Source organism: Hemitrygon akajei, chromosome 4, assembly GCF_048418815.1.
Source record: "Hemitrygon akajei chromosome 4, sHemAka1.3, whole genome shotgun sequence".
Lineage (NCBI taxonomy): Eukaryota > Metazoa > Chordata > Chondrichthyes > Myliobatiformes > Dasyatidae > Hemitrygon > Hemitrygon akajei.
The window spans coordinates 202,233,319-202,260,732 of record NC_133127.1 but is presented as its reverse complement, the minus strand read 5'-3'; the positions used below and the strand labels follow the sequence as shown (position 1 = coordinate 202,260,732).

Here is a 27,414-nt window from a genome sequence, read left to right as displayed (position 1 = left end):
TGTACCACCTCACACTTCTCTGGGTTGAATTCCATCTGCCACTTGTCAGCCCACTTCTGCATCCTATCAATGTCTCTCTGCAATCTTCGACAATTCTCTACACTATCTACAACACCACCAACCTTTGTGTCGTCTGCAAACTTGCTAACCCACCCTTCTACCCCCACATCCAGGTCGTTAATGAAAATCACAAAAAGTAGAGGTCCCAGAACAGATCCTTGTAGGACACCACTAGTCACAACCATCCAGTCTGATTGTACTCCCTCCACCACGACCCTCTGCTTTCTGCAGGCAAGCCAATTCTGAATCCACCTGGCCAAACATCCCTGGATCCCATGCCTTCTGACTTTCTGAATAAGCCTACCATGTGGAACCTTGTCAAATGCCTTACTAAAATCCATGTAGATCACATCCACTGCACTACCCTCATCTATATACCTGGTCACCTCCTCAAAGAACTCTATCAGGCTTGTTAGGCACGATCTGCCTTTCACAAAGCCATGCTGACTGTCCCTGATCAGACCATGATTCTCTAAATGCCCATAGATCCTATCTCTAAGAATCTTTTCCAACAGCTTTCCCACCACAGACGTAAGGCTCACTGGTCTATAACTACCTGGACTATCCCTACTACCTTTTCTGAACAAAGGGACAACATTTGCCTCCCTCCAATCCTCCGGTACCATTCCCGTGGACAACGAGGACATAAAGATCCTAGCCAGAGGTTCAGCAATTAATCAATTAATCTGCCTACTAACCTATCTTTCTGATACACTGTATATCCTTGGATGTTCAGCTCCCAATGGCAGCCATTCTTTAGCCAAGGTTCAGAGATGGCCACAATGTCATACTTGCTAATCTGTAACTGAATTTCAAGATAGTTATTTTATTAATAATGCTGTGTGCATTTAAATATAACTTTCAGTCCAGTATTTGTTGCTTTCCGTTTTAACTGCACCACACCTCTCTTGCCCTGTAACTCATCCCATGGGCTGTGATTATGCCTCATCTCCTGCCTGTCCTTTCTATCATCTATGTTGCACACTATCTTTGATTTATTTCTGTTTCCCCCTCTAGCATACCGCTAATGTTTCTCTATCATATGCGTTCTCTTTGGCTTTTATGTTGGCTTGGACTTCTCTTGTTAGCCACAGTTGTGTCATCTTTCCTTTAGAATACTTCTTCCTCTTTAGGATGTATATACCCTGTGCCTTCCAAATTGCTTCCAGAAATTCCAATCATTGCTGCTCTGCCATCATCCCTGCCAGTGGTCATAACCAATAAATTCTTGCCAGCTTCTCTCTCATGCCACTGTAATTCACTTTACTCCACTGTAATACTGATACTTCTCACATTAGCTTCTCCTTCTCAAATTGCAGGGTGAATTTGATCATATTATATTGATCATATCATATTTGATCATATATTTGATCAAGAAGGGCCAAAAGGCCTGTTTCTGTGCTGTAATGTTCTATGGTTCTGTGATTACTTGTTTCTCAGAGCTCCTTTACCTTAAACTAATCAATTCCAGTTCATTGCATAACACCCAGTCCAGAACAACTGACCCCCTGGTGGGCTCAACCACGAGCTGTCCTAAAAAAATCATCTCGTAGACATCCTAGAAATTTTCCCTCTTGGAACCTAGTACCAACCTGATTTTCCCAATCTACCTGCATATTGAAATCCCCCATGGCTATTGTAACTTTGCCCTTTTGGCGTGCATTTTCTATCTCCCATTGTAATTTGTAGACCACATCCTTCCTACTGTTTGGGGGTCTGTACACATTAGGGTCTTTTAAGCCTTGCAGTTCCTGAGCTCTATCCACAATGAGTCAACACCTTCCAACCTTATGTCACCTCTTTCTAAAGATTTGATTTAATTTTTTATCAACAGAGCAATGCCAACCCCTCTGCCTTCCTGCCATGTCCTTTCAATACAATGTGTATCCTCGGACATTAAGCTCCCGGCTATATTCTTCTTTCAGCCATGATTCAGTGATGCCTACAACATCATACATATCAATCTGTAACTATACTACAAGTTCATCTACCTTATTTTCTATACTGTGTGCATCCAAATATAACACCTTCAGTTCTGTATTCACTCCAACATCTTTCCAACTCCTGTGCTCAGACCAACTGGCCTATAATTTCCTTTCTTCTGCCTTTCTCTTTTCTTGAAGACTAGAGTGACATTTGCAATTTTCCAGTCCTCTAAAACCATGTCAGAATCTAGTGATTCTTGAAAAATCATTACTAATACTTCCACAATCTTGTCAGCCACCTCTTTCAGAATCTTTGGGTGTGTACCATCTGGTCCAGGTGATTTATCGACCTTTAGACCTTTCAGTTTCCCAAGCATCTTCTCCCTAGTAATAGTAACTTCACTCACTTTTGCCCCCTGACACTGTCGAACTTCTGGCAAACTGCTAGGGTCTTCCACAGTGTAGACTGATACAAAACACTTATTCAGTTTGTCCGCCATTTCCTTGTCCCCATTTACTACCTCTTCAGCATCATTTCCCAATTATCTGATATCTACTCTCGCCTCTTTTTACTCTTAAAATATCTTAGGAAACCTTTGGTATCCTCTTTAATATTATTGGCTAACTTACCTTTATATTCCATCTAACAGTAGTAGTGAGGTTGGGGATGGCATTCCTCATTGCTCAATACCCAATCTAGAATGGCCTGCTCACTAGTTGGTTCCTCGACATGTTGGTTCAGAAAACCATCCCATATTCATTCCAAGAAATCCTCTTCCTATGTGCCTTACCAATTTGGTTCACCCAATCTGTATGTAGATTGAAGTCACCCATTATAACTGCTGTTCCTTTATTGCACGCATTTCTAATTTCCTGTTTAATGCCATCCCCAACCTCACTACTACTGTTAGGTGGCCTGTACACAATTCCCACCAGCGTTTTCTGCCCCTTAGTGTTATGCAGCTCTACCCATATCGATTCCACATCCTCCAGGCTAATGTCCTTCCTTTCTATTGCGTTAATCTCCTCTCTAACCAGCAACGCTACCCCACCTCCTTTTCTTTCCTGTCTATCCCTCCTGAATATTGAATATCCCTGGATGTTGAGCTCCCATCCTTGGTCACCCTGGAGCCATGTCTCTGTGATCCCAACTATATCATATTCATTAATAACTATCTGCACATTCAATTCATCCACCTTGTTACGAATGCTCCTCGCATTGACACACAAAGCCTTCAGGTTTGTTTTTACAACACTCTTAGCCCTTATACAATTGTGTTGAAAAGTGGCCCTTTTTGATTTTTGCCCTGGATTTGCCTGCCTGCCACTTTTACTTTTCACCTTACTACTTTTTGCTTCTACCCTCATTTTACACCCCTTTGTCTCTCTGCACTTGTTCCCAACCCCCTGCCACATTAGTTTAAATCCTCCTGAACAGCAGTAGCAAATGCTCCCCCTAGGACATTGGTTCCAGTCCAGCCCAGGTGCAGACCATCCTGTTTGTATCGGTCCCACCTCCCCCAGAACTGGTTCCAATGCCCCAGAAATTTGAATCCCTCCCCCTTGCACCATTTTTCAAGCCACATATTCATCTGAAATATCTTCCTATTTCTACTCTGACTAGCACGTGGCACTGGTAGTAATCCAGAGATTATTACCTTTGTGGTCCTACTTTTTAGATTATCTCCTGACTCCCTAAATTCACCTTGTAGGACCTCGTCCCGTTTTTTACCAATATCGTTGGTACCTATGTGCACCATGACCACTGGCTGTTCACCCTCCCACTCCAGAATGTCCTGCAGCCGTTCAGAAACATCCTTGACCCTTGCACCAGGGAGGCAACATACCATCCTGGAATCTCATTTGCGGCCGTAGAAACACCTATCTGTTTCCCTTAAAATTGAATCCCCTATCGTTATAGCTCTCCCACTCCTTTTCCTTCCCTCCTGTGCTGCAGAGCCACCCATGGTGCCATGAACTCGGCTGCTGCTGCCTTCCCCTAATGAGACATCTCCCCCAACAGTATCCAGAACAGTATATCTGTTTAGGAGGGAGATGACCCCAGGGGACTCCTGCACTACCTGCTTACTGCTACGCTGTCTAGTGACCACCCATTCCCTTTCTGCCTGTGTAGCCTTTACCTGCGGTGTGGCCAACTCACTGAACGTGCCAACTCACAACTTTCTCAGCATCGCGGATGCTCCAGTATGAATCCATTCGCAGCTCCAGCCGCTCAATGCGGTCTGCCAGAAACTGCAGCTGGACACACTTCCTGCACACATCGTCATCAGGGACATTGGAAGTATCCCTGATTTCAAAAAAAAGCTGCAGGATGAACAAACCACGGGGCCGATCTCAGCTGCCATGACCTACCCAATACTTGCCTCAACTTTTGAAATGTTCTCCTTTTAAAGGAACTTACCTGGCCTTACCTCACTTGGAGTGAAGCTCGTCCTCAGCCTCTTCTCGCAAAGCCTCTGGAGACAAAGCCTTTCTACTCTGTCTCCCTCTGCTCCGTTGCCCGCTCCGTCTAACTGCTATATATATCATGACTGACAGCTCACCCTCCCTTTTCAGGATATTGTGGATATGTTCAGAAATATCTCGGACCCTGGGACCTAGGAGACAAACTACCATCCATGGTTCTTTTTCTCATCCACAGAATCCCCTATCTGTCCCCCTAACCATAGAGTCCCCTATTACCATTGCCCTCCTGCTTCCCTACTCTTCTAAGCCACAGGGCCAGACTCAGTGCCAGAGGCAAGGCCACTATTCTTTCCATAAGACCATAAGATAAAGGAGCAGAAGTCGGCCATTTGGCCTTCCATCATGAGCTGATCCATTCTCCCATTTAGTCCCACTCCCCCACCTTCTCACCATAACCTTTGTTGCCCTGACTACTCAGATACCTATCAATCTCGGCCTTAAATACACCCAATGACTTGGCCTCCACTGCCGCCCATGGCAACAAATTCCACAGATTCACCACCCTCTGGCTAAAAAAGTTCTTTCGCATCTCTGTTCAGAATGGGCGCCCTTCAATCCTTAAGTCATGCCCTCTCGTACTAGACTCCCCCACCATGGGAAACAACTTTGCCACATCCACTCTGTCCATGCCTTTCAACATTCAAAATGTTTCTATGAGGTCCCCCCTCATTCTTTTAAACTCCATCGAGAACAGTCCAAGAGCCGTCAAACGTTCCTCATATGTTAACCCTCTCATTCCCGGAATCATTGTAGTGAATCTTCTCTGAATCTTCTCCAACATCAGCACATCCTTTCTTAAGTAAGGAGCCCAAAACTGCACACAGAACTCCAAGTGAGGTCTTACCAGTGCCTTATAAAGCCTCAACATCACATCCCTGCTCCTACACTCTATTCCTCTAGAAATGAATGCCAACACTGCATTCGCTTTCTTCACCACTGACTCAACCTGGAGGTTAACCTTAAGGGTATCCTGCACAAGGACTCCCAAGTCCCATTGCATCTCAGAACTTTGAATTCTCTCCCCATTTAAATAATAGTCTGCCCATTTATTTCTTCTACCAAAGTGCATGACCATACACTTTCCAACATTGTATTTTATTTGCCACTTCTTTGCCCGTTCTCCCAATGTATCCAAGTCTCTCTGCAAACTCTGTTTCCTCAGCACTACTGGCTCCTCCACCTATCTTTGTATCATCAGCAAACTTAGCCACAAAACCATCTATTCCATAATCCAAATCGTTGATATACAACGTAAAAAGAAGCGGCCCCAACACGAACACCTGTGGTAACCGGCAGCCAACCAGAATGGGATCCCTTTATTCCCACTCTCTGTGTCCTGCCAATCAGCCAATGCTCTATCCACGTATGTAACTACCCCATAATTCCATGGGCTCTTATCTTGTTTAGCAGCCTCATGTGAGGCACCTTGTCAAAGGCCTTCTGAAAATCCAAATACACAACATCCACTGCATCTCCCTTGTCTAGCCTACTTGTAATTTCCTCAAAAAATTGCAATAGGTTTGTCAGGCAGGATTTTCCTTTATGGAAACCATGCTGAGTCCTGCCTATCTTGTCATATTCCTCCAGGTACTCAGTAACCTCATCCTTGACAATCGACTCCAACAACTTCCCAGCCACCAATGTCAAGCTAATAGGTCTATAATTTCCTTTTTGCTTCCTTACCCCCTTCTTAAATAGCAGAGTGACATTTGCAATCTTCCAGTCCTCCAGAACCATGCCAGAATCTATTGACTTTTGAAATATCATTGCCACAATCTCCACAGCTACTTCCTTCAGAACACAAGGGTGCATTCCATCTGGTCCGGGAGATTTATCTACCCTTAGACTATTCAGCTTCCTGAGTACTTTCTCTGTCATAATTGTGACTGCCCACACTTCTCTTCCCTGACACCCTTGAGTGTCCGGTATACTGCTGATGTCTTCCTCAGTGAAGACTGATGCAAAATAATCGTTCAGTTCCTCTACCATCTCCCTATCTCCCATTACAATTTCTCCAGCATCATTTTCTATCAGTCCTGTATCTACTCTCACCTGTCTTTTACTCTTTATATACTTGAAAAAGCTTTTAGTATCGTCTTTGATATTATTTGCTAGCTTCCTTTCATAGTTCATGCCCTCTCCTTTGCTTTTACTTTGGCTTTGACTTCTCTTGTCAGCCACAGTTGCATCTTTCTTCCATTCAAAAATTTCTTCTTCTTTGGGATATATCTGTCTTGCACCTTCCTCACTTCTCGCATAAACTCCAGCCAATGCTGCTCTGCTGTCCTTCCCGGTAGTGTCCCTTTCCAGTCAACTTTTGCCAGTTCCTCTCTCATGCCACTGTAATTTCCTTTACTCCACTGAAATACTGACTCATTGGATTTCAGCTTCTCTTTCTCAAATTTCACAGTGAACTCAGTCATGTTGTGATCACTGCCTCCTAAGGGTTCCTTCACCTCAATCTCTCTAATCACCTCTGGTTCATTACACAATACCCAATCCAGTACAGCTGATCCCCTAGTGGGCTCAACAACAAGCTGTTCTAAAAAGCCATCTCGTAGACATTCTACAAATTCTCTCTCTTGAGATCCAGCACCAACCTGATTTTCCCAATCCACTCACATGTTAAAATCCCCCACAATTATCATAACATTGCCCTTCTGGCAATCCTTTTCTATTTCCTGTTGTAATTTGTAGTCCACGTCACTGTAGCTGTTAGGAGGCCTGTATACAATTGCCTTCAGGGTCCTTTTACCCCCGCGATTTCCTAGCTCAACCCATAAAGATTCTGCACCTTTCGATCCTATGTCACCTCTTTCTAATGATTTAATATCATTTCATACCAATAAAGCCACGCCACCCCCTCTACCTACCTGCCTATCCTTCCGATACACCGTGTATCCTTGGACACCGTGACTCCCAGAGACATGCATCCAACAGCCACATCTCAGTGATGGCCACAATATCATACCTGCCAATCTGTAACTGTACAACAACATCATCCACCTTATTGCTTATGCTGCATGCATTTAAGTATAACACCTTAAGTACGGTATTTGGTACTTTTTGCTTTGATTGCACTGCAAATTTATTGCACTGCAAGTCAACTCAATGGCTGTAAATTTGCCCCATCACCTGCCTGTCCTTCCTGACATCTTTACTGCTCACTATCTTAGATTTATTTCTGTTTTCCTCCTCCTCCGCTCTATCATTCTGGTTCCCATCCCCCTGCCAAATTAGTTTAAACCCGCCATATCAGCTCTATTAAACCTTCCGGCCAGGATATTGGTCCCCTTCGGGTTCAGGTGTAACCCATCCTTTTTGAACAGGTCATACTTCCCCCAGAAGAGATCCCAATGATCCAAGAATCTGAAGCCCTGCCCCCTGCACCAATCTCTCAGCCATGCATTCATCTGCCTGATCCTTCTATTCTTGCCCTTGCTAGCACGTGGCACAGGTAGCAATCCTGAGATTACTGCCCTGGAGGTCCTGCTTCTCAGCTTCCTTCCTAACTCCCGGAAATCTCTCTTCAGGACCTCCTCCCTTTTCCTATCTAGGTCATTGATACCAACATGTACCAAGACAGCTAACTGCTCGCCCTCTCCCTTCACAATATTCTGGACCCGATCTGAGACATCCCATACCCTGGCACCTGGGAGGCAACACACCATGCAGGTATCTTTATCAGGCTCACAGAATCTCCTGTCTGTTCCCTGACTATGGAATCCTCTATGACTACCACATTCCTCTTCTCCCTCATTCCCTCCTGCACAACAGCGCCAGTCTCAGTGCCAGAGACCCGGTCACCATGGCCGTCTCCTGTCAGGGCATCCCCCTCAACAGCATCCAAAATGATATACTTGTTGCTGAGGGGGGCAGTCACAGGGGTGCTCTCCACTATCCGGGCATTTCCCTTCCTTTTCCTGACAGTCACCCAGTTTTCTGACCCCTGTAGCCTAGGGATGACTACCTCCCTGTAGTTCCTGTCTATCACCTCTTCACTTTCCCTAATAAGCAGTAGGTCATCAAGCTGCAGCTCCAGATCCCTAACACGGTCTCCGAGGAGTTGCATCTCGGTGCACCTGGTGCAGATGTGGCCATCAGGGAGGCTGGAGGTCTCCCAGGATTCCCACATCTGACACCCTGAACAAAGCACTAACCCTGCAGACATGCTACCTAACTCTACAGGAATGAAACAAGGAAAAATAAGTCTGCTCACCCAATTACCTCGCCAAACACATGAGCTTTTTAAACTGTTAGCTCGTACCATTACCTGTGTGAGCCTTGCTGTTCCTCTGTCTGTCCGGGCCGATTCACCAAGGAAAAAAAAAGACCTACTTCTAAGTTAATTAGATTAATTAAAAGAGCTGACCAGCCTTTGACTGGGAGCAAGCTCGTCCTCAGCCTCTGCTCGCCGAAGCCTCTCAAGCCAAAGCCTTCCTACTCTGTCTCCCACTACTCCGTCGCCCGCTCTTTTAAGCTGCTCACTTTTTAAACTCTCCCACTGTCTCAGAGGCTGACCTTCACACGCTTGCACAATCGTGCCCCGTTCAAACTGCTGAAGAAATAACCAGGTAGGTCTTTACCTCCTGCTTTATCCATGCTAGAACTTTTCCTATAATACCATGGACTCATAGCTTCTTACGTAAGCTGCCTCTTGTCAAAGGCCTTCTGAAAGTCCAAGTACACAACATCAACCAAGTTTCCTTTATCCATCCTGTTTGTTGTTTCTTCAAAGAATTCCAACAGATTTGTCAGGCAAGATACAGTATTGAGGAAACCAGGCTGACTACAGTTTGCAAGTACTCAGAGACCTCATCTTTAATAATTGATTCCAATATCTAGCTTACTTTTCTACTCCACCTTTACCTTCTTAAAGACTTTTTAGTTGCTTTGTTGGTTTTTAAAAGCTTCCAAACCCTTTAACTTCCCAATAACTTTTGCTCTATTGTATGCCCTTTCTTTGTCTTTTATTTTGGCTTTGACTTCTCTTGTTAGCAACAGTTGAGTCATCTTTCCTTTAGAATACTTCTTCCTCTTTGGGATGTGCCTTCCAAATTGCTTCCAGAAATTCCAGCCATTGCTTCTCTGCCATCATCCTTGCCAGTGTTCTTTTCCAATCAATTCTCATGCCTCTGTAATTTCCTTTATTCAACTGTAATACTAATACATCTGACTTTAGCTTCTCCTTCTCCAATTTCAGGGTAAATTTGATCATATTATGATCACTTTCCCTTAAGGGTTCTTTTTTAAGGTCTCTAATCAATTCTGATTCATTGCATAACACCCAATCCAGAATAACTGATCCCATAGTGGGCTCAACCACAAGCTGCTCGAAAAAGCCATCTCATAGGCACTCTAGAAAGTCCCCCACATGTCATAAACTCACAACCCTTGCCATGTCTTCACCATCCCCTCTGACCTTCCCCTCTCTGAGGCAGAGCATTCTGTGCTTAGCAAGGGCCTCACTTTTGTCCCCCTCCGTCCACACCTTAGTGAGTTCCGTGCCCGGCATGACGCTGAACTCTTCTTCCGTCGCCTACGTCTCTGAGCGTACTACTTTAACAAGGATTCCCCTCCCCCTATTGATGACCCCTTCTCCCATCTTCAACCCTCTTCCTCCTCCTGGACACCCCCACCGGGCCTTCTACCTGTACTCGATCTTTTCATTTCCAACTGTCGCCGAGACATCAACCGTCTCAACTTCACCACTCCTCTCTCCTGTTCCAACCTCACTCCCTCTGAATGCACTGCCTCCACTCTCTCCACACTAATCCTAACCTCACTCCCTCTGAACACACTGTCCTCCACTCTCTCCGCACTAACCCCAACCTCACTCCCTCTGAACACACTGCCCTCCACTCTCTCCGCACTAATCCTAACCTCACCATCAAACCCGCAGACAAAGGTGGTGCCGTGGTAGTCTGGCGGTCGGACTTCTACCTCACTGAGGCCAAATGGCAGCTCTCTGACACCTCCCCTTACTTACCTCTGGAACATGACCCCACCAAAAAACATCAGACCATTGTCTCCCGCCCCATCACTGCCCTTATCAACTCTGAAGACCCTCCATCCTCAGCCAAAAAACTCATAATTCCTACACCCCGTACTGCTCAGTTTTACCTCCTGCCCAAGATTCATAAGCCTGACTGTCCTGGTAGGCCTATAGTTTCGGCCTGCTCCTGCCCCACCGAACTTGTATCTGCCTACCTGGACTCCATTTTGTCACCCATAGTTCAGTCGCTCCCTACCTACATCCAGGATACAGGCATACATCCGGGATACCGGGATACATCCCATGCCCTCCACCTCTTCAATAATTTCCAGTTTCCCGGTCCCGACCGCTTCATTTTCACCATGGATACCCAATCCTTATACACTTCAATTCCCCATCAAGAAGGCCTCAAAGTCCTCCGCTACTTTCTTGACAATAGACCTCACCAGTTCCCCAACACCACCTATGCCTGCCTCTTCGTGGGTTATGTGGAACAGTCTATGCTCCAAATCTATACTGGTACTGCTCCCCAACTTTTCCTTCACTATATTGACAACTACATTGGTGCTGCTTCCTGCACCCATGCTGAGCTCGTCAATTTCATCGACTTTGCCTCTAACTTTCACCCAGCCGTCAAATTCACTTGGTCCATCTCGGACACTTCTCTCCCCTTTCTCGATCTCTCAGTCTCCATCTCTGGAGATAGACTGTCCACTGACATCTTCTATAAACCCACTGACTCCCATAACTACCTTGATTATACCTCTTCCCACCCTGCCAAATGTAAAAATGCTATTCCCTATTCCCAGTTCCTCCGTCTCCGCCGCATCTGTTCCCAGGATGAGGCTTTCCATTCCAGGACATCCCAAATGTCCTCTTTATTTAAGAATCGTGGTTTCCCTTCTGCCATCATCAATGATGCCCTCACCCGCATCTCCCCCATTTCCCGCACTTCAGCCCTCACCCCATCCTCCCGTCACCACAACAGGGACCGTGTTCCCCTTGTCCTCACCTACCACCCCACCAGCCTCCGGATCCAGCATATTATCCTCCGCAACTTCCGCCACCTTCAACAGGACCCCACCATTAAGGACATCTTTCCTTCTCTACCCCTCTCTGCTTTTCACAGGGAGTGTTCCCTCCACGACTGCCTGGTCCACACGTCCCTCCGCAGAGATCTCCCACCTGGTACTTATCCCTGTAAGCGCAAGTGCTACACCTGTCCCTACACCTCATCTCTTACCACCATTCAGGGCCCCAAACAGTCCTTCCAGGTGAGGCAACACTTCACTTATGAGTCTGCTGGAGTCGTCTATTGCATCCGGTGCTCCCGGTGTGGTCTCCTCTACATCGGCGAAGCCCGACACAGATTGGGGGACCGCTTCATCGAGCACCTCCACTCCGACCGCAACAACAGACAGGATCTCCCTGTTGCCACCCACTTCAACTCAGCTTCACATTCCCATTCGGATATGTCCATACATTCTCTACTGCCATGATAAGGCCAAACTCAGGTTGGAGGAACAACACCTCATATACTGTCTGGGTAGTCTCCAGCCCCTTGGTATGAACATTGAATTCTCCAACTTCTGGTAATTCCCTCCCTCTCCCTTCCCCCATCCCACTTTCACTCTGTCTCCTCTTCTAGCTGCCTATTACCTCTCTCATGATTCTGCCTTCTTCTACTACCCATAGTGCTTTCCCCTTAGATTCCTTCTTCACCTCTCCTGCCTATCCCCTCCCTGCTTCCCCTCCCCCACCCCTTGATCTTTCCTCTGATTGGTTTTCCACCCTCCCCCCACCCCCCACCTTCTTTATGGGGCCCCTGCCCCCTCCTTCTTCAGTCCTGATGAAGGATCTCAGCCCAAAATGTTGACTGCTCATTTCAACAGATGATGCCCGACCTGCTGAGTTCATCCAGTTTGTTTGTATGTCTAGAAAGTTCCCCTCCTGGACTCCAGCACTAACCTGATTTTCCCAATCTACTGGCATATTGAAATCCCCCGTAACAATGTAATATTTCTTTTCTGGAATGCATTCTCTATCTCCAATTGAAATTTGTAAATCACATCCTTACTACTTTTGGGGGGGGGTCAGTTTTCAACTCCCATCAGGGTCTTTTTACCCTGTCTATCATCTCTATCAGTTTATCATCTGAATCAATGATCAGGATGATAATGCAGTATATTTACCAGATCTGTAAATTTGTGATAACACCAAGGTTAGCAGTGTAGTGGACAGCGAGAAAGACTATCAAAGCTTGCAGTGGAATCTGGACCAGCTGGAAATTGTGCTGAAAATGGCAGATGGTATTTAATGTAGACAAATGTGAGGTGTTGCACTTTGGGAGGAGCATCAAGGGTAGGTCTTACACGCTGAACAGTAGGGTACAGTAGAACAAAGGATCTGGGAATACAGGTCCATAAAAGTGGCATCACAGTTAGAGTTGCAAAGAAAGATTTTGTGACATTGGCCTTCATAAATCGAAGTATTGAGTACAAGAACTGGGGTGTTATATTGAAGTTGTTGAGGCCTAATTTGGAGTATTGTGTACAGTTTGGTCACCTACCTACTGGAAAGATGTCAATGAGATTGAAAGAGCGCAGAGAAAATTTACAAGGATGTTGCAGGGACTTGACGGAACTAATTTATAGCAAAGGTTGCATAGATTAAAACTTTTCCCTTAGAACACAGAAGACTGAGGGGAGATTTGATAGAGGTGTACAAAATTATGAAGGGTAAGACAGGGTAAATGCAAGCAAACCCAAGGAAATCTGCAGATGCTGGAAATTCAAGCAACACATACAAAATGCTGGTGGAACGCAGCAGGCCAGGCAGCATCTATAGGGAGAAGTGCTGCCGACGTTTTGGGCCGAGACCCTTCGTCAGGACTAACTGAAAGGAAAGATAGTAAGAGATTTGAAAGTAGGAGGAGGAGGGGGAGGGGAAAATGCGAAATGATAGGAGAAGACTGGAGTGGGTGGGGTGAAGCTGAGAGCCAGAAAGGTGATTGGCAAAAGGGATACAGAGCTGGAAAAGGGAAAGGATCATGGGACAGGAGGCCTAGGGAGAAAGAAAGGGGGAGGGGAGCACCAGAGGGAGATGGAGAACAGGCAGAGAGATGGGCAGAGAGAGAAAGAAACAAAAAGAGGGGGGGGAAAAACTAAATATATCAGGGATGGGGTAAGAAGGGGAGGAAGGGCATTAACAGAAGTTAGAGAAGGCAATGTTCATGCCATCAGGTTGGAGGCTACCCAGACGGTACAAAATTATTCAAGTATTATTGAAATATTAAATACACAACCCTCCTCCTTGCTTAGCAATGAACTCCAACTCAATAGAGAATGCGTCTTAACTATATCCACAGTACACTATGTAATACAACTACTATATAGATATCCACAGCATAGTCAATTTTACATAGCAGAGCCCCATTAAGATCTGAAGATTTAATCACCATGGATGAGTTCATATTCTTGTGGGATAATGCCTTTCCTGACAAAGGGGATTACTCTGCTTGGAAGATGAGACATGGTTGTGAAACAGTCTCAGGTTCTGTGGCCACCTCTGTGGTGGCTGTAGGAGCTGACTCTCAGACAGCAGGAAGTGGTTCTGACAACTCTGGATAACTTACTTCTCTTTTATCTCATCTTTTCTCTGTGAATCTACTTTAATTATTTCATCTCTCCCAGTCTTGGCTTCCTTCTCTCTTGTTTGCACTCTTTTTCTTCTTTCTAGTTTGTGCATCTTGATCTTGAGAAGATGCATTTAGTTCACTGGAGTATTCTTGTATTAATCTTGAGTTGAGAGTTAAGGGGCAAAAGTTTAGGGGTAACACGAGGGGGAACTTCTTTACTCAGAGAGTGGTAGCTGTGTGGAATGAACTTCCAGTAGAAGTGGTAGAGGCAGGTTCAATTTTGTCATTTAAAAAAAATTGGAGAGGTATATGGACAGGAAAGGAATGGAGGGTTATGGGCTGAGCGCAGGTAGGTGGGACTAGGTGAGAGAAGCGTTCGGCACGGACTAGAAGAGCCAAGATGGCCTGTTTCTGTGCTGTAATTGTTATATGGTTAATCCTTCTATGGGTGTCTTTACAATTTGATCTCTCCTTTTGGTTTCCACATTCACAACATCATCTGCCTGTGCTGTAATTGTTATATGGTTAATCTTTCTATGGGTGTCTTTACAATTTGATCTCTCCTTTTGGTTTCCACATTCACAACATCATCTGACAAATCCTCTGTTTTTGAATCTCCATCGGCTGCTCTCTTTTTGGCCTTATGTTCATCCAGCTGGACTTTGGTCTTTTCATCTACTTATACAAGCAGCTTTTTGTCTCCCATTTGATGTTCATACAATAACCTTAATGCATGCAGAGTAGATTTGGATTCTTTATGCTCACAAGAGCCGAATGCTTGAAATTTTCCTGAAGCTGCATTTCACAAGTAACTGCTTAATTAACATTTCAGAGGCTTTCTTAGACATGTTGCCTACCAACACTATTATAATCAGACCAATGCTTTCATCACTTTCAAGCTTCCTCTAACAGCCTGGTTCTACCTTGGTACAAGCAACACACACAAAATGCTGGTGGAACGCAGCAGGCCAGGCAGCATCTATAGGGAGAAGCAATGTCGACATTTCGGGCTGAGTCCTGACGAAGGGTCTCGGCCTGAAACATCGACAGTGCTTCTCCCTATGGATGCTGCCTGGCCTGCTGTGTTCCATCAGCTTTTTGTGTGTGTAGCTCAATGTGGCTTGTTGGTTGTTGTATTTCACAGTTACAAAATGTCATTCCCACAGGAGTTATCTTTTCTCCAGTATAGTTCTTAGTTAGATATCTGCGGTATCTTTAAAATGTCATTCAAACTCCTTTTGTGGAATAACTGAAACAGCTGAACCAGTGTCCAATTCTGTTTTAATTAATTTGCTGATCATTTCTGATGTAAGCCATATTGCTAGTCTATTGTTATTTTTCATTTTGTAAATCTCAAGGCTACTCAGGCCTGTGTCACTCTCATCAGATTTTTCACCAACAGAATGCAGTTTAAAACTGTAACTTGATTTTTTTAAATCCTTTTCTCTTCCTTGTGCAGTCCATTTTTTTTCTCTGTCTGACATGCTCTTTGTATGTGTTCTACTGTGTTGCATTTTCTGAAAGTTTCACCTTTAAACTTGCATTTGTTCTACAAATATGACCACCTGCCACAACAATAACACAGTTTGTTCAGCCAGGCCAGTTTCTGTTTAGACATTGCAATTTTGTTCATGCACACTTACAATCCTGACTGCAACTCAATTGCATCTCTGTCTGCAGTTTCCATTGAAACAGCAATTTAAGCTGCTCTTTTAAATGTAAGTTGTGCTTCACTTGGGAGCCACTTTTTATTGCTTTCCTGAAAGATACCACAATCCAAATGGTAATCAATACTGGCGGTGGTTCTAAATGCTCCTGCATTACTTTGATAATATCAGCAAAGCTCACTTGTGCTGGTTTGTTTGGAGCAGTCAAACTTCGAAGCAAACTATATGCCTTTAAACCCAAAGCACTCAGCAAAATAGGTATTTGTTTCTCATTGGCTATTTCATTTGCTTCAAAATATTGTTCAATTTGCTCAGTACATAAAATCTAGTTATCTGTTATGTAATCAAATGTATCCATCACTCTGATGTAGCCAGCCATTTCTGCTCTTTTTAAAATTATTATTATCACCTGGTGCTCACTGTTTATAAGCCTATAAATTCTTTCATTTACTGACCTATTTTTAAGAACTCAGTTATGTCCAAAGGACATGTGCTGCATTGCTTTTTGTAACTTGACCGCCTCTTGCTGTGTTTTTTTTTGCAGTTCAAGCATCTCACTGTGCTTCAAAAGATTGATAGCCATCTTGGGTTTATTTTTAAAATACCTCACACCACTGTTATGTTTTGTAAATTCAAAACATTAAACTAATTCAAAGGAAGGCACTGAAGTCCAGTAATGTGGGTCTAACCAGGTTTAAGCAAGGCTCACACATATCATGTGGTAGCATGATGATGTATGCAATTCATACATTTATATATATATATATATATATATATATATATATAAAACCCATAATGAATTATTTAAATGAACAATGATGCTTAATCAAACAATATTTATATAAGATTATTCAAATATTACCAAAATATTATACCATAAGACCATAAGATACAGGGAAAGAATTAGGCCATTCAGCCCATTGAGTCTGCTCCACCATTCCATCAAGACTGACCCTGGATTCCACTCAACCCCATACACCTACCTTCCCGCCATATTCTTTGATGACCTGATCGATCAGTAAACAATCAACTAAATATACCACAGACTTGGCCTTCACCGCAGTCTGTGGCAGAGCATTCCACAGATCTACAACTCTGGCTAAAAAAATTCTACCTTACCTCTGTTCTAAAGGGTCACCACTTAATTTTGAGACTGTGCCCTCCAGTTCTGGATACCTCCACCATATGAAACATCCTCTCCACATCCACTCTATCTAGTCCTTTCAACATACAGTAGGTTTCAATGAAATCCCCTTGCATTCTTCTAAATTCCAGTGAGTACAGGCCCAAAGCTGACAAATGCTCCTAAAATATTAACCTGTTCATTCTCGGAATCATCCTCGTGAACGTCCTTTGGACTCTCTCCAATGACAACACTTCCTTTCTGAGATATGGAACCCCAAACTGTTGACAATACTCTAAGCAAGGCCTGACAAGTGTCTTATAAAGGCTCAGCATTATCTCCTTGCTTTTATATTCTATTCCCCTTGAAATAAATGCTAACATTGCATTTGCCTTCTTTACTACAGACTCAACCTGTGAATTAACCTTATCAACAACTCTGAAGTCCCTCTGCACCTCTGATGTTTGAACCTTTTCCCAATTTAGATAATAGCCTGCACTATTGTTCCTTTTACCAAAATGTACTATCAAACATTTTCCAACACTGTATTCCATCTGCCACTTTTTTGCCCATTCTTACAATCTGTCTAAGTCCTGCTGCAATCCCATTGCTTCCTCAGCACTACCTACTCCTCCGCCTATCTTCATATTATCCACAAACTTTGCCACAAAGCCATCAATTCCATTATCTAAACTACTGATAAACAATGTGAAAAGCAGCAATCCCAATACTGACCCCTGAGGAAAGTTACTAGTCACCGGCAGCCAACAAGAAAAGGCCCTTTTTATTCCCACTCTCTGCCTCCTGCCTGTCAGCCATTCCACTATCCATGCCAGTACTTACATGTAATGCCATAGGATTTTATCTTGTTAACAGCCTCTTGTGTGGAACCTTATCAAATGCCTTCTTAAAATCCACTGCCTCTCCTTTGTCCACCCTGCTTGTTACTTCTTCAAAGAATTCTTACAGATTTGTCAGGGCAAGGTTTCCCTTTGCAGAAACCATGCTGACTTTGATTTATTTTATCATTTGTCTCCGAGTACCTCAAAACCTCAACCTTAATAATAAACTCCAACACTTTCCCAACCACTGAACTTCGGCTAACTGGCCTGTAATTTCCTCCAATTTGCCTTCCTCCCTTCTTCAGGAGTAGACTGACATTTGCAATCATCCTGTCCTCTGGGACCATGCCAGAATTGAGTGATTCTTAGACCATAAAACCATAAGATATAGGAGCAGAAGTAAGACATTTGGCCCATCGAGTCTGCTCCACCATTCAGTCCCCTCTCCCCACTCCCCTGCTTTCTCCCCATACCCTTTGATGCCCTGGCTAATAAAGAACCTATCTATCTCTGCCTTAAATACACCCAATGACTTGGCCTCCATAGCCTCTTGTGGCAACAAGTTCCACAGATTTACCACCCTCTGATTAAAGTAATTTCTCTGCATCTCAGTTCTAAATGGACGTCCTTCAATCCTGAAGTCATGCCCTCTTGTCGTAGAATCCCCTACCAAGGGAAATAACTTTGCCATATCTAATCCGTTCAGGCCTTTCTTGAATCACTTGAATCTGGCAATCTCTCTCAGGACTCTGGGTTGTAGTCCATCTGGCCCAGGTAACTTATCCACCTTAAGACCTTTGAGTTTGCCTAGCACTTTTTCCTTTGTAATAGCAATGGCATTCGCTCCTGCTCCTGACACTCATGGAGTTATAAGATGATCAGAGGCATTGATTATGTGGATAGTCAGAAGCTTTTCTCTAGGGCTGAAATGGCTAGCATGAGAGAGCACAGTTTTAAGGTGCTTGGAAGTAGGCACAGAGGAGATGTCAGGGGTAAGTTTTTTACGCAGAGAAGAGTGGTGAGTGTGTGGAATGGGCTGCTGGCGATGGAGGTGGAGGCGGATACGATAGGGTCTTTTAAGAGACTCCTGGACAGGTACATAGAGCTCAGAAAAATAGAGGGCTATAGGTAACCCTAGGTAATTTCTAAGGTACAGACATGTTCGGCACAACTTTGTGGGCCAAAGGGCCTCTATTGTGCTGTAGGTTTTCTATGTTCTATGTTTCTACCTCTGGCACACTGCTGGTGTCTTCCACAGTGACAACTGATGCAAAATACTCATTTAGTTTATCTGCTATCTCCTTGTCCTCCGTTATTATTTCTCCTGCCTCATTTTCTAGTGGATCTATATCCACTCTCATTTTTCTTTCAATTTTTACATACTTGAAAAGCTTTTACTCTCCACTTTGATATTGTTTGCTTACTTACTTTCATATTTCATCTTTTCCCTCCTAATGATTTTTTCAGTTGCTCTCTGTAAGTTTTTAAAAGCTTCCCAATGCTAATTTTTGCTTTGATGTATACCTTTTCTTTTGCTTTTACATTAGCTTGACTTCCCTTATCAAGCACAATTGTACTGTTGTAGTATTATTATAGGAAGGATGTGGAAACTCTAGAAAGGATGCAGTGGAGATTTACCAGAATGTTGCCTGGATTAGAGAACATGTCTCAGACTTGATAAAGGTGTACAAGAGGATAAGAGGTATATTCAGAGACATTTTGCCACTACAAAAATGGTAAATTTGAGGGGGCATAATTTTAAGGTAATTGGAGAAAAACATAGCATGTATATGAGAGGTAAGTTTTTTTTACACAGAGAATGGTGAGTGAGTGTGGCAGAAGGTCTGTCATGTTCTATGTTCTATTGTCTTTGAAACTCCTCCACAGGTCCGAAGTCCCACGTCCCCCACATCCCTCCAACATGAGGATCCAAGTCAACTCTTGTTAAGTGTTTGTGTTTGCTGGTGACTGTGCTTGTGTGTCACGCTGATGGTGTTGTTACCTGGCTGACTGTATTTGGCATGCTGCTGTATCCATATCCTTGCTTCTGTGCCTTAGGTTTTGGCAAATGACCTGGACCAGGGTCAGAATGGCCAGGTGATGTATTCCATTGCAGCATCACCTCAGAGCAACCTCTTCCAAATCAACCCCCTAACCGGTGACATCAGCACCGTGGCCATCATGGACAGAGAAATCTGGCCCCAGGCGCAGTGAGTATCTAACATCCAGGCTGTGTGACCTGGGGCATCGAGCACAACCCACACTAACAACACACAGAGCTTTGATAGAAGCCAATCACCACCAAACTCTGACCACACCGCACAATCACATCACCACACTCTGACCACACCACACAATCACATCACCACACACTGACCACACCGCACAATCACATCACCACACACTGACCACACCACACAATCACATCACCACACAATCTCATCACCACACACTGACCACACCAAACAATCTCATCACCACACACTGACCACACCACACAATCACATCACCACACTCTGACCACACTGCACAATCACATCACCACACACTGACCACACCACACAATCACATCACCACACACTGACCATACCACACACTGACCACACCCCACAATCACATCACCACACACTGACCACACCGCACACTGACCACACCACACAATCACATCAGCACACACTGACCACACCACACAATCACATCACCACACTCTGACCACACCACACAATCACATCACCACACTCTGACCACACTGCACAATCACATCACCACACACTGACCACACCACACAATCACATCACCACACACTGATCACACCGCACAATCACATCACCACACTCTGACCACACTGCACAATCACATCATCACACACTGACCACACCACACAATCACATCACCACACTCTGACCACACCACACAATCACATCACCACACACTGACCACACCGCACACTGATCACACCACACAATCACATCAGCACACACTGACCACACCGCACAATCACATCACCACACACTGACCACACCGCACAATCACATCAGCACACACTGATCACACCGCACAATCACATCACCACACACTGACCACACTGCACAATCACATCAGCACACACTGACCACACCGCACAATCACATCACCACACACTGACCACACCGCACAATCACATCAGCACACACTGATCACACCGCACAATCACATCACCACACTCTGACCACACCACACAATCACATCACCACACAATCACATCAGCACACACTGACCACACCACACACTGACCACACCGCACAATCACATCACCACACACTGACAACACCGCACAATCACATCACCACACACTGACCACACCACACAATCACATCACCACACACTGACCACACCACACAATCACATCACCACACTCTGACCACACCACACACTGACCACACCACACAATCACATCACCACACACTGACCACACCGCACAATCACATCACCACACACTGACCACACCACACAATCACATCACCACACACTGACCACACTACACAATGACCACACCACACAATCACATCACCACACACTGACCACACCGCACAATCACATCACCACACACTGACCACACCACACAATCACATCACCACACACTGACCACACCATACAGTTATCACACAACACAATTAACACTCCACACTCTGACTACACCATACAATTACAGCAGGACACAATAACATGACGCACTGATCCAGTAATCACAGTACCACACTCTGACTACATCACATAATCACAGGACCACACTCTGACTACATCACACGGTGGCCACAGCAAATAGCGACCACTTTTTTTTTACAAAACTATAAAAGTTAATTTACATAGCAATCACACAAGGTGCAGACATTCAGGATTTACAAAATAGCAAAAACACTCAGATTAAAATATGGTTACTACCCTCTATTAGACAATCAATACCCCGGGGGGCCCACCACTCCTGGAAGTCCCCCAATGTACCCATTGTGAGCACATGATCCCTCTCTGAGGACAGCCGGGCACGAATGTACCCTCGTAAAAGGGGCCGGCAGTCGGCGTGGGCAGCTTTCCACTTTCCACCTCCCAGACCCATCAATGGTCATCTTGGCCAGGCCCAAGAGCAAGCCCACCGGGAGATTCTCCCCACAACCTGAGCCTTCTGAACTGAGTGCCCGTATATGAGGAGCATAGTGCTAAATTGAGCAATAGCTCCCTGAGAAACTCAAACTTCTCATACTCCATATAAGCATGATACACTGACTCTCCCACCCACAGAATGGACAGGTGGATGGGGATGCCCGAAGCAACACTTTCCACCTCAGGTCCCACTGTACAAGGGACACACCCCTGCTTAAACAGACTTCCACTAAGGACCTCCTCTGCTGCCAAAGAGTAACACAGACCATTAAGGAGAGTCCGGTCAGCAGACGAAGGCAAGAAAGCGAAAGGTGTACACATCAATGAGTATATTGGGGAGGGGTGCAGCTGGAACCCCTCCACTACCCTGTACCCTCCCAACACCCATCGTAATAGGATCAGGACCAGACTCCCCAGCAGCCAGAGCACAAACCCAAACCCTCCGTAGTTCCCAGTGGAAGAGCATGCCGGGATCCACGTGTCCTCCTCCAGGCAGCATCCCCAGTGGAGAAAATGTGTCACAGCACCTGTCATCTCAGAGGGTGTTCACAGTACAGGTATCTCTGCAGGGCCCTGAGGCGGAGAGCCATTAGCTAGGTGTGCACACACACCAATGACTGACCGCCCTCTGATTTTGAAAGACTCTGGACCGCTGCAGAGCCCCAATGCCTCCTATTGCACCAGAAGTCTGCCAGCCTCTTCTGGGTCCGGGAGACAAATGCAGTGGGTGGGACTAAAGTAATCAGCTGGTACCATACTATGGATGTGACCAGCTGATTGATAGTTAAAGCCCTTTCCCGGCAGGAGATCGCACAAAGGAGGCCCAACCAGCACACTAGCCAGGCAGAGATCTTTGTCTCTAAATCCCGCCAGTTTGCAGGCCAAGCCTCCACCATCAAGCTCAAGTAGAGGAGGTGGGTGGTACTCCACGCAAATGACCTCAACCCCTCCACTAGGAAGTCCACCTGCCACTGACCCACCAAGAGGCCCATACTCTTCTCCCAATTGACCCTTGCAGAGGATACAGCCAAGAAGAACTGCTGGCAGTCTCGCATCTGGGTCAGAGACCATAAGGAGATGTCATCAGCATAAACCAAAAGGACAACCTCCATGGCTGGTTCACATAGAGCCAAATCCGGGTCAGAAAATGTGGAGTCTTTGTGGGTGTAGTTAAGAAACAGCAAGGGTGAAAAAAAAATTATGGCAATCGTATATCAGCCTCCAACCAGTAATCAAGATGTCAGGTTGAAATTGCAAAGAGAGCTGGAAAAAGCGTGGAATAAGGGTAATGACACAACGGTAATGGGAGACTTCAATATGCAAGGGGATCGGGAAAATCATGTTGTTATCGGATTGCAAGAGAGGGAATTTGTGAATGCCTATGATATGGCGTTTTAGAGCAGTTTGCGCTTGAGCCTACTCGGAGAAAGGCTATCTTAGATTTGGCATTGTGTAATAGCCCAGATCTTATAAGGGTGCTTAATGTAAAGGAACCCATAGGAGACAGTGAACATAATATGATTGAATTCATACTGCAGTTTGAGGGGGAGAAGAATAAGTCACATGTATCAGTATCACAATAGAGTAAAGGGATTTACAGAGGCATGTTTCTCGCTGTTACTACAGAAGCCAGAAGGCACACACTCAGCGATTCAGGAATAGCTTCTTCCCCTCTACCATCCGATTCCTAAATGGACATTGAATCTTTGGACACTATCTCACTTTTTTTAAAAATATACAGTATTTCTGTTTTTGCATGTTTTTTTAAAATCTATTCAATATACGTAATTGATTTACTTGTTTATTTATTATTATTATTTTTATTTATTTTTTTCTCTGCCAGATTATGTATTGCATTGAACTATTGCTGCTAAGTTAACAAATTTAATGTCACATGCCATTGATAATAAGACAATAAGATCTTAAGATATAAGAACAGAAGAAGGCCATTTGGCCCATCGAGTCTGCTCTGCCATTCAATCATGGGCTGATACAATTCTTCCAGTCATCCCCACTCCCCTGCTTTTACCCCATACCCTTTGATGCCCTGGCTAATCAAGAATCTATCTCTGTCTTAAATGTACCCAATCACTTGGCCTCCACAGCCACTCATGCAACAAATTGATGGAGAAGGGATGCGCTCAGCCCGAAGATGTAGGGGAGAAGAAAGAAAAGGATAATAAATTTGAATGCATTGTTGGGGATGAAAAGAGAGGAGGAGGTGGAGAGTATCTTAAATGTATCTATTTTAATGCTAGGAGCATTGTAAGAAAGGTGGATGAGCTTAAAGCGTGGATTGATACCTGGAATTATGATGTTGTAGCTATTAGTGAAACATGGTTGCAGGAAGGGTGTGGTTGGCAACTAAATATTCCTGGATTTAGTTGCTTCAGGTGTGATAGAGTAGGAGGGGCCAAAGGAGGAGGTGTTGCATTGCTTGTCCGAGAAAATCTTATGGCGGTGCTTTGGAAGGATAGATTAGAGATCTCCTCTAGGGAGGCTATTTGGGTGGAATTGAGGAATGGGAAAGGTGTAGTAACACTGATAGGAGTGTATTATAGGCCACCTAATGGGGAGCGTGAGTTGGAAGAGCAAATGTGTAAGGAGATAGCAGATATTTGTAGTAAACACAAGGTGGTGATTGTGGGAGATTTTAATTTTCCATACATAGATTGGGAAGCTCATTCTGTAAAAGGGCTGGATGGTTTAGGGTTTGTGAAATGTGTGCAGGATAGTTTTTTGCAACAATACATAGAAGTACCGACTAGAGATGGGGCAGTGTTGGATCTCCTGTTAGGGAATGCGATAGGTCAGCTGACAGATGTATGTGTTGGGGAGCACTTCGGGTCCAGTGATCACAATAGCATTAGCTTCAATATAATTATGGAGAAGGACAGGACTGGACCTAGAGTTGAGATTTTTGATTGGAGAAAGGCTAACTTTGAGGAGATGCGAAGGGATTTAGAGAGAGTGGATTGGGTCAAGTTGTTTTATGGGAAGGATGTAATAGAGAAATGGAGGTCATTTAAGGGTGAAATTATGAGGGTACAGAATCTTTATGTTCCTGTTAGGTTGAAAGGAAAGGTTAAAGGTTTGAAAGCACCATGGTTTTCAAGGGATATTAGAAACTTGGTTTGGAAAAAGAGGGATGTCTACAATAGATATAGGCAGCATGGAGTAAAGGAATTGCTCGAGGAATATAAAGAATGTAAAAGGAATCTTAAGAAAGAGATTAGAAAAGCTAAAAGAAGATACGAGTTTGGTTTGGCAAATAAGGTGGAAGTAAATCCGAAAGGTTTCTACAGTTATATTAAAAGCAAGAGGATAGTGAGGGATAAAATTGGTCCCTTAGAGAATCAGGGTGGTCAGCTATGTGTGGAGCCGAGGGAGATGGGAGAGATTTTGAACGATTTCTTCTCTTCGGTATTCACTAAGGAGAAGGATATTGAATTGTGTAAGGTGTGGGAAACAAGTAAGGAAGTTATGGAACCTATGACAATTAAAGAGGTGGAAGTACTGACGCTTTTAAGAAATTTAAAAGTGGATAAATCTCCGGGTCCTGACAGGATATTCCCCAGGACCTTGAGGGAAGTTTGTGTAGAGATAGCAGGAGCTCTGACGGAGATCTTTCAGATGTCATTAGAAACGGGGATTGTGCCGGAGGATTGGCGTATTGCTCATGTGGTTCCATTGTTTAAAACGGGTTCTAGAAGTAAGCCTAGCAATTATAGACCTGTCAGTTTGACATTAGTGGTGGGTAAATTAATGGAAAGTATTCTTAGAGATAGTATTTGTAATTATCTGGATAGACAGGATCTGATTAGGAGTAGCCAGCATGGATTTGTGCGTGGAAGGTCATGTTTGACAAACCTTATTGAATTTTTTGAAGAAGTTACGAGGAATGTTGACGAGGGTAAGGCAGTGGATGTAGTCTATATGGACTTCAGCAAGGCCTTTGACAAAGTTCCACATGGAAGGTTAGTTAAGAAGGTTCAGTCGTTAGGTATTAATGCTGGAGTAATAAAATGGATTCAACAGTGGCTAGATGGGAGATGCCAGAGAGTAGTCCCATCTTAATTGGATAATTGTTTATCGGGATGGAGGCCGGTGACTAGTGGGGTGCCTCAGGGATCTGTTTTGGGCCCAATGTTGTTTGTAATATACATAAATGATCTGGATGATGGGGTGGTAAATTGGATTAGTAAGTATGCCGATGATACTAAGGTAGGAGGTGTTGTGGATAATGAGGTGGGTTTTCAAAGCTTGCAGGGAGATTTATGCCGGTTAGAAGAATGGGCTGAATGTTGGCAGATGGAGTTTAATGCTGAGAAGTGTGAGGTTCTACATTTTGGCAGGAATAATCCAAATAGAACATACAGGGTAAATGGTAGGGCTTTGAGGAATGCAGTGGAACAGAGAGATCTAGGAATAACAATGCATAGTTCCCTGAAGGTGGAGTCTCATGTAGATAGGGTGGTGAAGAAGGCTTTTGGAACGCTGGCCTTTATAAATCAGAGCATTGAGTACAGAAGTTGGGATGTAATGTTAAAATTGTACAAGGCATTGGTAAGGCCAAATTTGGAATATTGTGTACAGTTCTGGTCACCAAATTATAGGAAAGATATCAATAAATTAGAGAGAGTGCAGAGACGATTTACTAGGATGTTACCTGGGTTTCAGCACTTAAGTTACAGAGAAAGGTTGAACAAGTTAGGTCTCTATTCATTGGAGTGTAGAAGGTTGAGAGGGGATTTGATCGAGGTATTTAAAATTTTGAGAGGGATAGATAGAGTTGATGTGAATAGGCTGTTTCCATTGAGAGTAGGGGAGATTCAAACGAGAGGACATGATTTGAGAGTTAGGGGGCAAAAGTTTAAGGGAAACACAAGGGGGTATTTCTTTACTCAGAGAGTGATATCTGTGTGGAATGAGTTTCCTGTAGAAGTAGTAGAGGCCAGTTCAGTTGTGTCATTTAAGGTAAAATTGGATAGGTATATGGACAGGAAAGGAGTGGAGGGTTATGGGCTGAGTGCGGGTAGGTGGGACTAGGTGAGATTAAGAGTTCGGCACGGACTAGGAGGACCGAGATGGCCTGTTTCTGTGCTGTGATTGTTATATGGTTATAAATTCCACAGATTTACCACTCTCTGACTAAAGTAATTTCTCCACATCTCTGTTCTAAATGGACATCCTTCAATCCTGAAGTCATGCCCTCTTGTCCTAGAATCCCCTACAATGGGAAATAACTTTGCCATATCTAATCTGTTCAAGCCTTTTAATATTCGGAATGTTTCTCTGAGATCCCCCCTCATTCTCCTGAACTCTGGGGAATACAGCCTAAGAGCTCCCAGAAGTTCCTCATATGGTAACCCGTTCATTCCTTGAATTATTCTCATGAATCTTCTCTGAACCATCTCCAATGTCAGTATATCCTTTCTAAAATAAGGAGCCCAATAATAAGCCTGATTCTGATTCTGATGAGAGAGGAGCTTGCCCAGGTGGATTGGAGGAGGATACTGGTGGAAATTATGGCAGAGCAGA

At 44.3% G+C, this 27,414-nt stretch overlaps 1 protein-coding gene across 1 annotated transcript in view; it reads left to right on the top strand.

Moving 5' to 3' along the window:
- Positions 1-27,414, top strand: part of LOC140727143 (protocadherin-16-like) — a 465,713-nt gene that overhangs the window by 390,278 nt on the left and 48,021 nt on the right. The window contains exon 17 of the mRNA XM_073044457.1: positions 19,795-19,946. Within this exon, the coding sequence (XP_072900558.1) occupies positions 19,795-19,946 (152 nt within the window). The remainder of the gene's footprint in view (positions 1-19,794; positions 19,947-27,414) is intronic.